We start from the raw sequence: 13,290 nt of genomic DNA on the forward strand, positions 1-13,290 counted from the left end.
TCTCTGTTACACCTAATTGCAAATTCCCATGTATCCCTATCGTGTTTTAGGACTTCCTTGATATTGTATGTGGGCTGGAACTGGTCTGTGACCGAAATAATAAAAATTCCTCCTCCTCCACGAACTGCTCTGATCCTCGTTTAAAGCCACCCGAGTTGGTCTGCGCTGCCTCCGGAGGGAGCGAGTTCCGCAGTTCCGACCCAGCGCTGCCCGAAAAAGTCCTTTCTTTTCTTTGTTCAGAATCATTTCTTGTCTTTCTTTTATAAATTTATTGTTGTTGTTAACATGGTTATTAAAAAGGCGCTGCTTTTCTGCACAGCAACGGCGGGAACCCACCGAGTTGTTAATATTATTTTAATTAAATGTGTATATTCATATTCACATTCATTTTTCTAAGTATTACCTTTGAGTTACGCAGCAACCTTTACCTCAGCGGCTCACGTTCTGTTTTGTTTTTTTTTAAAGATATTTATTAAAAGTTTAAAAATTACAGAAAAAAGAAGAAGAAAAAACAACAATAAAAAAGAAAAAAAAACAATAAAAAAATATAAAACATATAAAAACCATACAACAATACAGCAAAAAATACAGACAAAAAAGAAACCAAAACACACATCCAGTATTCCATATCTTTACCTTTCCTTTCCTTGTTTCATCGACCTCCTCACACCTCCCTTTTTTGGTATTCTAGTTCCATTCACTATTTCAGCAGGTTCTTCCCATCTTTCTCAATTTTTATTCTGTAATTTATCTTAACGGTCTAACCTTGATTTTTTTCAATTTAACCCATTAGATTGTTCTGAGCAAGCCCCCCTGGCTGGCACTCGGCCGCGGGAGAAGGGAGCGGGGCGGGCGAGGCCGGCCAACCCCACGCCCTCCCGGCCGGCCTCCTTGGTCCACAGTCCACCTGCCCAGCGCCGCCCGGGCCCTGACCGAGGCCCGCCGCCGCCTCCTCCTCCTCCTCCTCCTCGGCGCATGCGGGCCTGGCGTCCTTGGCCCTTCCCCTCCGGATCCGGCCCGCCACGTCACGCGTCCGGCTGAGGGGGAGGCCATGGCGGAGCTCTACGTGAAGCCGGGTGAGGGGGCGCCGGGCGGGCGGGCGGGCGGGCGGCCGGCGGAGGGAAGGCCTTGACGTCTCGCTTTCCTTTCCAGGGAACCGGGAGCGCGGCTGGAACGACCCGCCTCAGTTCTCGTACGGCCTGCAGCAGCTTCAGGCTTCCGGGGCAGGAGGCGGCGGCAAGCGGGGGATCCTGACGCGACGCCCGGCAGCGGCTCCGGGAGCAGCACCGCCGCCGCCTCCTCCTCACGGGCCAGGTGAGGAGACGCGGAGATGCTTTCCTCCTTTCTTTCCTCCCTCCCTTCTTACTGTTTTGTTAACAGGGAAAGCGTAGAAACAAAACAAAACTCGGGACTATAAAATCAGGCTTCCCAACCAAACCCGCTTCGCTGGCGGATTCGCTCTCTCCATACCAGCAGGCCATGTAACTCTTTTTGGATGCTATTTGTAAATCAGTGCTGCTGTCATCATGATATTTCCCATATTAAGTGACCTTGCTATCTTTACCATAATCCTCCTCTCCGTCACCATACGTTCACTTATTCAGTCATTCACTTATTTATTTCATGAAATTTGTAAACAAACCAGCAGACAAGCGGCTGTCTTAATGTGACCCCTGGAGGAGCCTCTGGGACTGTCCAGCTCTTCCTGTGCCGAGATGGGTCAAGTTCCCCACACCTGCCGGGAACGCAGAGCCCACCTCCTGAGGCTCTTCCTTCCTTCCTTCCTCTCTCTCCCGCTGCCTCCTGTAGCCAACTTCACTCCAAGCCCTAGGGCCTCCTGTAGAAGGGCTGCTCAGGAGTCTTGCTTGCATTATTAGTTTAAAAAAAAAATGTACCCATAAGAAACATGCAAAGAGCTGAAGCTATTACAAAGGGCAAAATACATAAAACAGAATGAAATACCTTAAACAGTTAGCTTAATTATTAAAACTGCTCAGGATAGTCTTGCTTGCATTATTAGTTTTTTAAAAAAATTGTACCCATAAGAAACATGCAAAGAGCTGAAGCTATTACAAAGGGCAAAATACATAAAACAGAATGAAATACCTTAAACAGTTAGCTTAATTATTAAAACCAGACATTAGGCGAGGATAAGAGCTTGCTCCCCTGAAGACCTCAACTTGTCACCCCCACAAACGTCTCCCTAAAATTGCCACTCTAAAGGCAAAGCTGGCAGCTTTTTATTTGTACTCTAATAAAATGTTATTCAAATACCCAGTCGATCTCCCACCTGTGAGATTTAACTTGTTGAACAAAGCTGCTCTTAATCCTCATAGACTGGGCAACCAGTCTAGTGGGGTAAGTCTTCAGGCAGATTTCCTCCATGTGGGCAAACTCTCTTCATAAGGGATCCAGCAATAGTGTCCTTCAACTGTGGCAGAATGCATAGGCTGGAACTGCAGAGCTGTAAAGGCTTTTCTCTGTTTGATATTTGTTATGCTGGTTATATAGTGAGGGCAAGGAGTCTGAATGGGTAGTTTGGCATACCAAGGGGCAAATTCGGACAGACAAGCAGAAGTGCAATCAGCACAAAAATCATGCTTTAAAATAGGAGATTTCATGTGGCGAGATGTCCAAACTCAGAATGTCCAAAGGAAGGCCATGCTTATCAATAACTTGTAGCATTTCCTAATTCCAAGATGGATTTGAAGATCATAACGTAAAACAGAAATAAAAGTCAGTTCCAGAGATTGACAGGCACACAGCAAGAATCACACAGGAATTTTTCTCTAAGAATATCACAAGTGTGACTATGGGTTCCCACAATGAAGAGTGCTGTGAGAGGCCTGTGAAAATTTCTCAAACGAGTCCAGTCTGCCTTCACAGTTCACCAGTTGTACCCAGAACTCATTAAAGTCTTTTGTTAAGAGTTCTCAGCTGGTCTTGTATATGGTTTAGCTGGGCCAGGATATTTTGTAAAGTAGCTGTGTTTGCGTCTGCCTGTTAATGCTCAGTAGCCTTTGAGTCAGCTTTTTTTTTTTTTTTTTTTTGCATCAGCCATATTTTTTTCAGCATTAGTTTCTGCCGCTTTTTTTCTTTCAGCAGCTCTCTTGTTGGTAGACATGGTGATTTATCTTAAGTAGTAAAGAGATAGTAGAAAGTTTATTTACCATTTGACATTAATCTTTTGGCAGCACAGAGCTGCTTTCCAAGTATTTAAAGGCCTTTTAGTCGGAGAGATCAGAAGGACGTCCCTCACAGCTCCATTCCTAGACCGGAGGCCCCACCCCTTTCTTCTTGGAGAAAGTTGACCTGCTTAAGGATTACTGATGCAATTCCTGGACCCACCTCAGAATTGCACTCTTTTTGCTAGTGGTTTCCCATCAGATATATCTATTTAAAAATAGTCTGTGAAACTCTCAACATGAAAGTGCTTCATCCAGCCCAATTTTTAAAGGGATCAATAGATATTCTTCAGAAAAACTGGTCATCCTCTGAGAGCTATTTGGTTTTGATCAGGAGGTTGGGTTTTTGTGTGATGTGTGTTCTAAAGGAAGTGCGTGCAGAAATTCTGAGGGTGGGAACTACATAACTGAATCAAATTTATTTATTTACTTACACAAATACTGCTATTCTTAAAAAAAATCAAAGCTGTGTACAACAATTGTACATAAAAACATACAACAAAAAATATACAAAGTTGAAATCAGCTAACTATTGTGGAAAGTTGTCTTCTTAATTCCCTGCATAAGCCTGATGGAATAGAGAAGTTTTCATCAGATGCTTAAAAGTTGAAACAGAAGGTGTCTGCTGAACCTCTGTTGACAGAGCGTTCCACAATACTGGGCAAATGACATAAAAGTCTTGGTTTCTATCTAAGGGGTGTGGCTTGGCTTTGCTTTGCTTGCCTGATTCTGAGACCCATAATTCAATTTTCTCTATGTACTATACACTGGTTGTATGCTTGATTGTGTCTTTCTCCTGACTTGTATTTTTAGCACATGGTCCAGAAAGTGCTACCTGCTCAGCAGCGTCGTCAGCTGTTCCACCGCCACCGGTGGGCTTGCCTCCTGCTGGTTTGCCAGGCCGCTCTATGAGGGTAGATGCCACAAACCAACCTGTCACTGAGGCTGGAGAGGATTGCCATGTGGAGGATGTTCTTGCCCCCTTGAATGAGGCTCTGGCCAATTGCAGGAGATCTGTACCAGTAAGTAGAATTGCTTCCTTTTCAGGATTTCCCCATTTTACTTTGGAGGGAAGAAAGTTATTTTGCCTCTGTATGAGCAGTTGTGGTCTGCTTCGTTGTACTAAAGTGATTAGTTGAATAGCTAGAGCAGAGGGTGTGGGGGCACATTTGGAAATCTAAGAAGGTGCAATGGGCACCATTTCACAGAAGAAAAAACTGGCAATGCTCTGAACCTCATGAAACAATAAAAACACCTATATACACCTCAAAACAAAGCACTTTTTTAAAAAAAAAAGCTGGCTGCCTTCCCCCACAACTCATGCCTCAAGCATACCCAAGCAACTAGGTAGCAAAAACCCCAGACAAAACATCTTCCAATAAACCAACGGCACAACACTCCCAGTAACTACAGAAAGAAGAAAAAGAAGAGAAAGAAAGATAACAACAACCCCCCACAAAAAAAACATAAGACATAGCAAACAAAAACGCAGGCAAAATCATCATTCTGGGGAAAGGAAGTAAGAGGATGAGATGACAAGATGCTTGCAATTTTCCAGCCACCTGTATGTGCATGTAAGCCAAATACCTAAAAAACGGAGGTGCTGATCATTAGAAATATATGGAGTGAGGCTTCTATCTCTTGTATTACTGTGGATTACATCTAAGTGTAGCATCTAACATGAAATGGTTTTGACTTTCTGTAGCTGGAATTCCAACAGGTCTAGATATTATATAAAATTGGAGCTCTGTTGTTGTGGACTTCTTGCAATGAGGACTTGATTAATGTGTCAGGCAGTGTTGAAAAGATGGCATCCTCAGTGAGCTAGAGATCGTGCCAGACTCTGAAAATAGATGGTTTAACTAGGACATCATATTGAACTATGGTTTGGCACGATGTCTGCAGTGACAAATCTTAGGTATAGCTATTGCTTTAGCAGAGATTAGAGTGAAATTATAAAACTGGTAGGATGAAAATGAAGGCAGGCAAACAGCTTTGCTTTTTTGTGAGCTCAAAGCTAATGAGGGTTTTGCCATTCCCTTTTAGAGGACCAAGGAGACTGTGGTGAGAAGTTATAAACATAACCTTTGCGAGATGTGCTTCCTAATAAGAATTGCTTTTTTCAGAAACAGGTTTGTGATGACATCAGCAAGCGCTTAGGAATCCTGCAGCAGATGTGGGTACAAGGGAAACTCTCTGCCCCAGTGAGAAAAGGAATGAAGATTCTGACACAAGGTAAGCAGCAAGGACAAGGTTCAATGCTCTGCGGCAACATTCCTCATTGTAAACTCTTATCTTACAGCCTCTGGCCACCTTAAATAATTCCTATAGCAGAACTACTGCTGCAGTAGGATTAGCATGCAGTCCATGTGCGTGGCCTGTGGAGCCACAAACATCTGCATTCCTTAATTCTTTAGTGACTTAGGAGCTAGGGTCAGGGGAAGCAGTTGAATTGGGCTACTTTTTCATTACCTTTTGCAGTTCTGAGATGCTTTCTTTTTACTTTCAGAGCTCAAGAAGCAGCACTGGGATGCAGCTGATGAGATCCACCGCTCACTAATTGTGGACCATGTCACTGAAGTGAGCCAGTGGATGGTAGGAGTGAAAAGGCTCATTGCAGAAACAAGAAACTTGCATACAGAAGATCTGGCCACAGAAGATTACGAGCGAAAAGTTGAAACCTCTTTGGAACCAGAATGCCAGTAAGATTAGGCCACGTCCAAGGCAGTATAAGACTGGGCCCGCAGGGGACTGATTTCCTAAGCAGCAGAGGAAGGTGTTTTATCTCCTGAGCATTGGTGACCTACTCAAGTTAATTTTTGCCAATCTGACCAAAGCTCAAAGCTTAAGGAGAATCTCTCAAGTAAGCTGGAGAATTGTGTGCAGCTATTTGAAATTGGTGACTGTGGTTAAAAACAGCCAGCCCTTTCTGGACTTGGTACAAAATGGAAGGAAGTGACTAGGTGATGCAATTGTAATGCAAGTGTACAATGAAAGTCCAGACTGATACATGTGGTACTGAAACTAAGAGCTTGCACTTACAGCTACTGCTGCTCTGGAGTTCATTTCAGTCTGGATAAGGTTCCTGGTCTTCATCTACAGGCAACGACCGATTTATGTGTGACTGCACGCATGCGCATTGCGGCAACCCAGAAGTGGCTGGAAAAGGGGGTGGAATGGGGAGGTGTGGGCTTGTGCATGCTCCACCACTACACACAATGACCACACAATGACCTGAAACGCACCCCCCCCCCCCCAGATTGGGTTGCATGTACCTTGTATTTTTCATTCAAATCTTTCTAGGAAAATGTAGACTGTACAAAAGTGAGGTCTCATGTTTCCCAGCAATTGCATATCTGTCCTCAGCAATTCAACCAAAATGAGGAGATAGATCATGGGTAGGCAAACTAAGGCCTGGGGGTCGGATCTGGCCCAATTGCCTTCTAAATCGGGCCCACAGACGGTCCGGGAATCAGCATGTTTTTACATGAGCAGAATGTGTCCTTTTATTTAAAATGCATCTCTGGGTTATTTGTGGGGCACAGGAATTCGTTCCCCCCCCCCCCAAAAAAATATAGTCTGGCCCCCCACAAGGACTGAGGGACAGCGGACCGGCCCCCTGCTGAAAAAGTTTGCTGACCCCTGGGATAGATGCTATTTCTATTTTATTTTAAAGGAACCATTTTTTACTGCAATGTCTTCATTGTAGAGAGGATATTGTGCTGCTATAATTTTTTTTACTGTAACCCTCTACTGGCTTCCATTCAACCAGTTCCCACTGTTACGTTCTTTCCACATGCCCTTGGGGCAGCGTGGAGAATATGATGACAACAGTTGCTGTGCATCCTGCTTCTTTCAGTCTTAAACACTGCAGTTTAATTCTGGAAGTAATTTTTCCATTGTGGCAACTATTGAAGGTTACTATAGTAATTCAATAATAACATTCCATTAAGCTTTCGGTGGGGAGTTACTGTTATTCAGCAATGATCCTTCTGATCGGCTGACAGCATCTATAAGTTTTTGTGGGGTTGTTTTTTTAAAAAAATGGAATACTGTGTACACAATTTCAAGGTAACATTGCACTTTATTTCCCCTTTATCTCACATGGGGCTCAAACCCAGAACCCTGATATTAAGCATCTCACGCTCTACCGACTGAGCTACGACAGCTTATTGACAGCATCTATAAGTTAAGGCTTATGTTGCTACCTTAATTTTGCTAATTCTTAGAAACAAGTATTGTATCTTAACTTGTATAATACACATATTAAATGAGTTCCCAGCTTCCAGCTGTTGGCTGCAAATGGGCCTCTTAAATGTCTTGCTGTACACAAGCATAACGGCAGCTAGCAGCCAACACCACCTCAGAAGCAAGGTGTCAAGTCTGCATCCTCCGTCTAGGCTGTACTGGACATTGCCAACAGTCAACATGTTGGCATGATTCACACATTATGTTAAACCAAACCATGGCTTAGTATGAGCACGTGGGCTCTAGGAGAAGAGACAGCAGCCACTTTTCTCTTCTGCCATGCTGAGCTAAGCCATAGTTTGGCTTAGTGTGTTGTCTGAACCCAGACTCATTGTTTAGCTCCAGACTAACCCATGGAGTTGTGACCAAGGGTTGCCCTATGATTTTGCTCCTCTTATCTCAAGTGTTCTAAAAACAACCTCCCAACACTGCAGCACCAACACTGAAAAACAATAGCAATTGTATTCAGTGATTTACTTCCCAATATCAGAGAAACTAAATTATCAGCTTGGATTAAACAGAGATTTAAATAACTCCCCCCCCCCGCCCCATTTGGAATTTTTTTTCCTTCATGCAACAGCCACATGATCCTAGTACAATATACCAACGTCTAGAACTTGTTACCGGCACCACACAATATGGATATTAAAAGTTTTTCTTCAGAAGATCTCTAAATACCGAGATACAGGGATATAGTTGTGAACTCTGATCGATACTCTGGTGCTGTAAAATCCTTCTGACTTCAATGTTTTAATTTATGGATATGATTTGTGAATTGTCCTAATGTATTCAAAGGCTATTAGCTGTATTTTTCTTTTCTGTATTCTATCTTCTTTCATGAATAAAAAAATATTCTCCCCATCTGAGAGATACTTGGTAACATCCAAAATTAGTCATACTTCCGGCTAATGTTGGATATATGTGGTAGCTTTGATTATAAGGAAGAGGACTAAAATACAACTGTCAGTACTGTAATGTCCTAATATGTAGTTGCAGTGCAGACACACTTGGAATACTTTGCACAATTCTGACAAGCCCATCACATAGTATCGTAGGGTAATAAAAATAAATGGGGACCTGGAGTACCTGTCCTACTAAGAAAGGCTACGTTTGTAGCATAGGATAGTGTTTTATATAATTATGTATGGTGTGGAGATTTATCCATTAGCAGTGGATTGTTGGTTATAAAAGACTGAGGTGAAAGCCCTTGATTAAGGTCATTTTGCAATTTGTACCAAACAATTTTTTCACTGTTAGCTTTAAGGATTTTTTTTTTTCTTGATACCATAAAGATTCACTAACAGCATTGTAGTGGAATTCCCTCCACCACCCCCAGGTGGTGCTAGACGAGCTGCTCGACAAACACAACTTGGACAGACTATCAGAATGATGCAACCAAACAGACACTAACAAATGCACATGGTACAGCCCTGAAAATGAGAAGTGTGTGTCAAAATCTTGCTCCTAAGGCTGGTTATAAACATCCATGTCCTCCATTTAATCACTCTTTAACAAAACTCTCACAAAGGGAGGAAATGTGCTGCTCTTGCTGCCACCAGAGGTTAGTCTTTGTCCTAATAACACATTCCAGCTGAGTTTGGACAGGCTACATTCCTAGTCATGTGTATCAGAAATGAAGGAAGCCAGACTTGCTTCCAACCCAGGAATTTGGGTGCAGTGGAGATTTAAAAAACCCTAAACCACTATTTTATGTGTTTTGCACTTGTAAAGGACAGGTAAACATCTCTTCCTCAAAATTTACATCTGTGGAATGTAACATTCAAAACCCTGCAAATTAGTAAGACTCTTTCTTCACCTGGGAATTTTGTGTGTTCAGGCAGGCTGGAACAATGTGCAAAAAGGTACTGATGTATCTTGGAACTTTGATGTCATAAGGTGACCAGATTTGCAGTTGAGATCACACTTCTATAAATGGGAATCTACTCTCAATTCACTTTACATATTGCAGTATTTAGATTAACAAAAACCCCACTGAACCATGTCTACTTGTCCATCAACTGACTTCACCCAGCTGGGTGAAGTCAGGTGATGGGTGGGAGCCAATCCTGCTTGGCGTGTGTATTTCCTGTGGGTTAACTTTGGCAGGTGGGTGGGCTCTGCCCATCTGTTAAAGTTGGCCACGGGGTAGGGAAGTTACACAGATATGGCCTGCCAGGCCAAAAAGGTTCCCTACCGATGCTCTAGGGGGTAGGAACTGAACAGGAAGATCTTAGTTCAAAACCCCTTTCAAGTATTAATAATAATAATAATAATAATATTTATTACGGCCATAGGCCCATACACTGCAAGGGTACAGAAATGGTAGGCTGGCCCTATATAACACAATCCCTCCTCATTTCTTGCCTTCTTTATTCATCCCCTTTAAGTCTTCACATAAGATGCACGTTAAAAAATTATTGTCGAGAACAGCCAAGACCATTCTTTCAAATACCCAGCAGAACTACAACAGTAATTGACAAGAAAGAATGATTTTGCAAGTGAGCAGTAGCGAGAAGACTGAAAGCAGGAAAAACAAAGGAGCAGATGGAGGAGGTGGCAAAGCAAGCCAAGAAGGAGACCGTTCTAAGGCGCATATGCTGCCTTGAATTATTCAAGGTTATGATCTAAAAGGGAATTTATTACAAACCAGTATTGCCAGGTGCCAAAAATTCATCTGAAGTTAGCTGGGATCTTATTACCCTGCAGTATTTAACTGACATCACTTACTGCAAACCTCATTCATGGAGATGGAATGGGTATGAGGCAAAGAACAGGAGATGATTTTGCCATGTAAAATTGTCCTGCTGGCAGCTCCATGCGCTATTTGTTATTGTCACAGATCTTATGCCTGGTGTCTTAAAAGCCTCTTTTGAGTTGCCATGTGCATGCCAATTTTACATCAGCTTCAGTCCTGAAAGAGCAATTGGGTGTCTTCCCAAATGCCTGAGGAATACTTGAAGAGTGAAACTTACTTGAAGACCAACATTTTGCTACTCAAGAGAGATACTTGCTTAGACATCAGTAAACAGGATGTAAAGCTCATGTCAACAAAAAGTTACATATCAGGCCTCAGATTAGGCCTGCACAATTCTTTATCTGCTAAACAAAAAATGAAGCCTATCAACCCAATGCCACCAGCTTGTTGGGGCCTTGATAAATCAGCTGTTTTTGCTAATGCCTGTGATGACCAAAACAGAAGGGTGGTTAAGAATCTAGCAAGCAACATTGTATGACTATTGGGCTATGTGTGGCTTGGAAGGTCAAAAGCGTTTGCATTGGGACCTATGCATATTGAGCCTAATTGGGTAAGTCCGAACTTTGAACACATTGATTTTGTGGGACAGAGACTACCTGGAGGCTTGTATGAAAATTTGACCACCTCACAAGCAAACAGTGGAGGGACTCAGGTGTGGGCTGGACTTGTACAATCTTGTTCTTTAACTACATATTTACCTGAGCAAAGTACTATGTGAAACGATGTTGAAAAGTCACAGATGGTCCAAAAACAAGTCTACAGTTTGCTCAGGCACCAAGTCATTATTGTGCTGGAACATCTGCAGTAATTCTGCAGCCCAGCTCATCAGCTGGTCCACATAGCTTCCAAAATAGATGCCTGAGGAAAGGGTTGCCCAAGATTGCCCAGGGGACTCATTAAATCAATATGTCCTTAAGGCACTCAGCTATCAACCGGAGCCTAGCTGTTACTATAAACCTGTTCTTGCCTAGGAGACTCCTAAGAGAGGGTTAGCTGTACAAAATCTCTTGCCCAAGGGCAAATTATATATAATATTTATTACGGCCATAGGCCCATACAGAAAGAAAACAAGACATAAATAACAGCTTGTGCACGTGGGTAAAAACAGCCGCTAAAACACCACTGTAACAATAAAATACTATGAGATGGAATGACATACTGCGCCTTAATTAGCTTGTAGTGCTCCTTGGCAACGCTTTTGGGTAAGGACAGCGACCAGAAACCTAGCCACTTTCAGGGTCGTATGGGTATCCTTATCCTGCAAGATTTGGGCAAGGTGGAATTTTGGTGGGGTACCCTCTAGTTTCTGCATGATTGATCCCAACAAATTTGCCCGTGGCCCGTTGAACAAGGGGCAAGTATTAAACTCACTGGGTGAGCCTGGCAATTGAACTGCTACATAGAATTACAGATTCCCAATTCTTCTCTACATCCTGAGCATTTGGAGAACTTACTGATCGTATCTGCCCACAATAAATTTGATTATTATACACAGAGTCCTGCATCATACTCATCATTGGTTACCAAAAGACTAAGTGCACCAGTGTATCATCTGCAGCCTTGCACTATTTAGGTGATGAGCTGCCTTTTCCCTAGTCAGCAACTAGTTTCACTACTGGGCCACATTGTGAAGGAGATGAGTGTGTGGCCTGCTGGCAAGCCTCGTTGTGTTAGAAACAAATTAGCTTTCTTCTGTGCACTCCAGCCAAACACAACTTAGTATTTCTGCTTCTGCATGGCAAGCTCTTCCAAATCCAGAAATATGACAAGCTGTGTGACAAGTTAATTAACTGATGCTGAGGTTTCATATTAAAGCAGCCAGTTTTAGAGCATCACTATGAAATATGACTTAGGGCACCAGCACAGTAAAGTCACCTACTTCTCAAGGAAGGAACATGGCTTTGGCATAGCATCTCGTAACTCTGCAAGTCCATTTTTGAGAGTTGAAATCAGAGAAGAATTTTCCATGTTTAAAGATAATTTAATTTTAGTTCTGAGGTATATGTTGGGTGTAGATACCTTAGGTTGGTATGGAATGTGTACTTAAATATGAATCTTTTACTTAAGTGAAGTAGCTTGATGTGTTGCTATATGTACTCTTAACACCTGCTGATGGTTCTTAGGTTGGTTTGTTCTGCTTGTGATACTGTTATGTTTATTAAAAATATTTTAAAGTATAAATATATATTTGCATGTGTGTTAGATTTCTGAGTGCCTACTTTAACACAACCTGGTAGACTGTGTCCGCTGAATAAAGCTACCCTTGGCTACAGTGCTGAGGAGTCAGCTACCATGGCCGTCCAGTGATTCAACCATATTCTAGATTTCTCTGACTTTCTATCAAATACCAGAACAGATAATAGTACTGGAAACAGTGTTGTATATAGTACAACAGTTTTCTGAAAGTGCTGGGAATCTATTAACGATCTTAAAATTAAGTACTGACAGTACCAATCCAACGGTACAATCTTGCAACTGGTATTTCATTAAGATCATTACACAAAACTTATAATGTTCATCTTTTTATTGAATATTCAGGTAAATATTTCACATTAATACAGGCTACATAAAGTAGAGCCACTATACGACATGAAATTTACTCAACGTTTTTCCTTTTAAGTATGTAAACAATTATACATGTATTTATCACCCTAAAAGGTTGAAATCATGTACTCATCTAGTTCTCTGCTGCATACAAGTAGCATTCAGTAGTGTTTAGCCAAAAGCACTAGGTTCATCCGATTTTGAGTTCAAAATGGCTAAACTAACTGGAGAACAGAATCAGTTGAATAGGTAACTCATTTTGTTCTTACACAATGGGCAAACAAGTTTCTCTTGTTATAGCCCGCAGAAAAATTGCTTAGTTAGGCACATTAAAAAAATTCCCAAGTTCTTCCAAGGTCATATGTTTCTCCAAACAAGGCTTAAAAAAAAGAAAAGGAAAGAAAAAGGTAGGCCCTCCTAAATCAGTTGACGTATTTGAGGTGCATGTTTCCAATGTGAGGTGCCCAGGTGCCAGGCCAAATCTACAGGAGGAGAAACATCACAAAATAGTTAATTTCAGAGTATGGCTCCAACACCACTATACAAAGACCTACAGAA

The 13,290-nt window shown here is 42.2% G+C and overlaps 2 protein-coding genes across 11 annotated transcripts in view; one reads left to right on the forward strand and one right to left on the reverse strand.

The window, feature by feature from the left end:
- The first annotated feature begins 930 nt into the window (after positions 1-930).
- SRA1 (steroid receptor RNA activator 1) lies at positions 931-8,294 on the forward strand. Its single transcript, XM_081015236.1, has 5 exons — positions 931-1,076; positions 1,153-1,314; positions 3,999-4,207; positions 5,312-5,420; positions 5,695-8,294. The coding sequence occupies exons 1-5, from the start codon at positions 1,052-1,054 to the stop codon at positions 5,889-5,891; spliced, it is 702 nt and encodes a 233-aa protein (XP_080871362.1). The 5' UTR covers positions 931-1,051; the 3' UTR covers positions 5,892-8,294.
- A 4,400-nt stretch (positions 8,295-12,694) lies between these two features.
- The window catches only part of LOC308482216 (ankyrin repeat and KH domain-containing protein 1-like), a 90,323-nt gene continuing 89,727 nt past the window's right edge, over positions 12,695-13,290 (reverse strand). For all 10 annotated transcript variants that reach the window (XM_081015116.1, XM_081015112.1, XM_081015115.1 and 7 more), the window contains one exon: positions 12,695-13,214. In XM_081015116.1, coding sequence (XP_080871242.1) covers positions 13,155-13,214 — 60 coding nt within the window. In that variant the 3' untranslated portion in view covers positions 12,695-13,154. The remainder of the gene's footprint in view (positions 13,215-13,290) is intronic.

Source organism: Podarcis pityusensis, assembly GCF_964106645.2.
Source record: "Podarcis pityusensis genome assembly, chromosome: 7".
Taxonomy (NCBI): domain Eukaryota; kingdom Metazoa; phylum Chordata; class Lepidosauria; order Squamata; family Lacertidae; genus Podarcis; species Podarcis pityusensis.

Bases quoted from the DNA above. Each gene is read 5' to 3' on its own strand.
- SRA1 (XM_081015236.1), top strand. From the start codon at position 1,052: ATGGCGGAGCTCTACGTGAAGCCGG. The intron at 4,208-5,311 runs GTAAGTAGAATT...TGCTTTTTTCAG, and splicing joins ATTGCAGGAGATCTGTACCA to AAACAGGTTTGTGATGACAT. The intron at 5,421-5,694 runs GTAAGCAGCAAG...TTTTACTTTCAG, and splicing joins AATGAAGATTCTGACACAAG to AGCTCAAGAAGCAGCACTGG.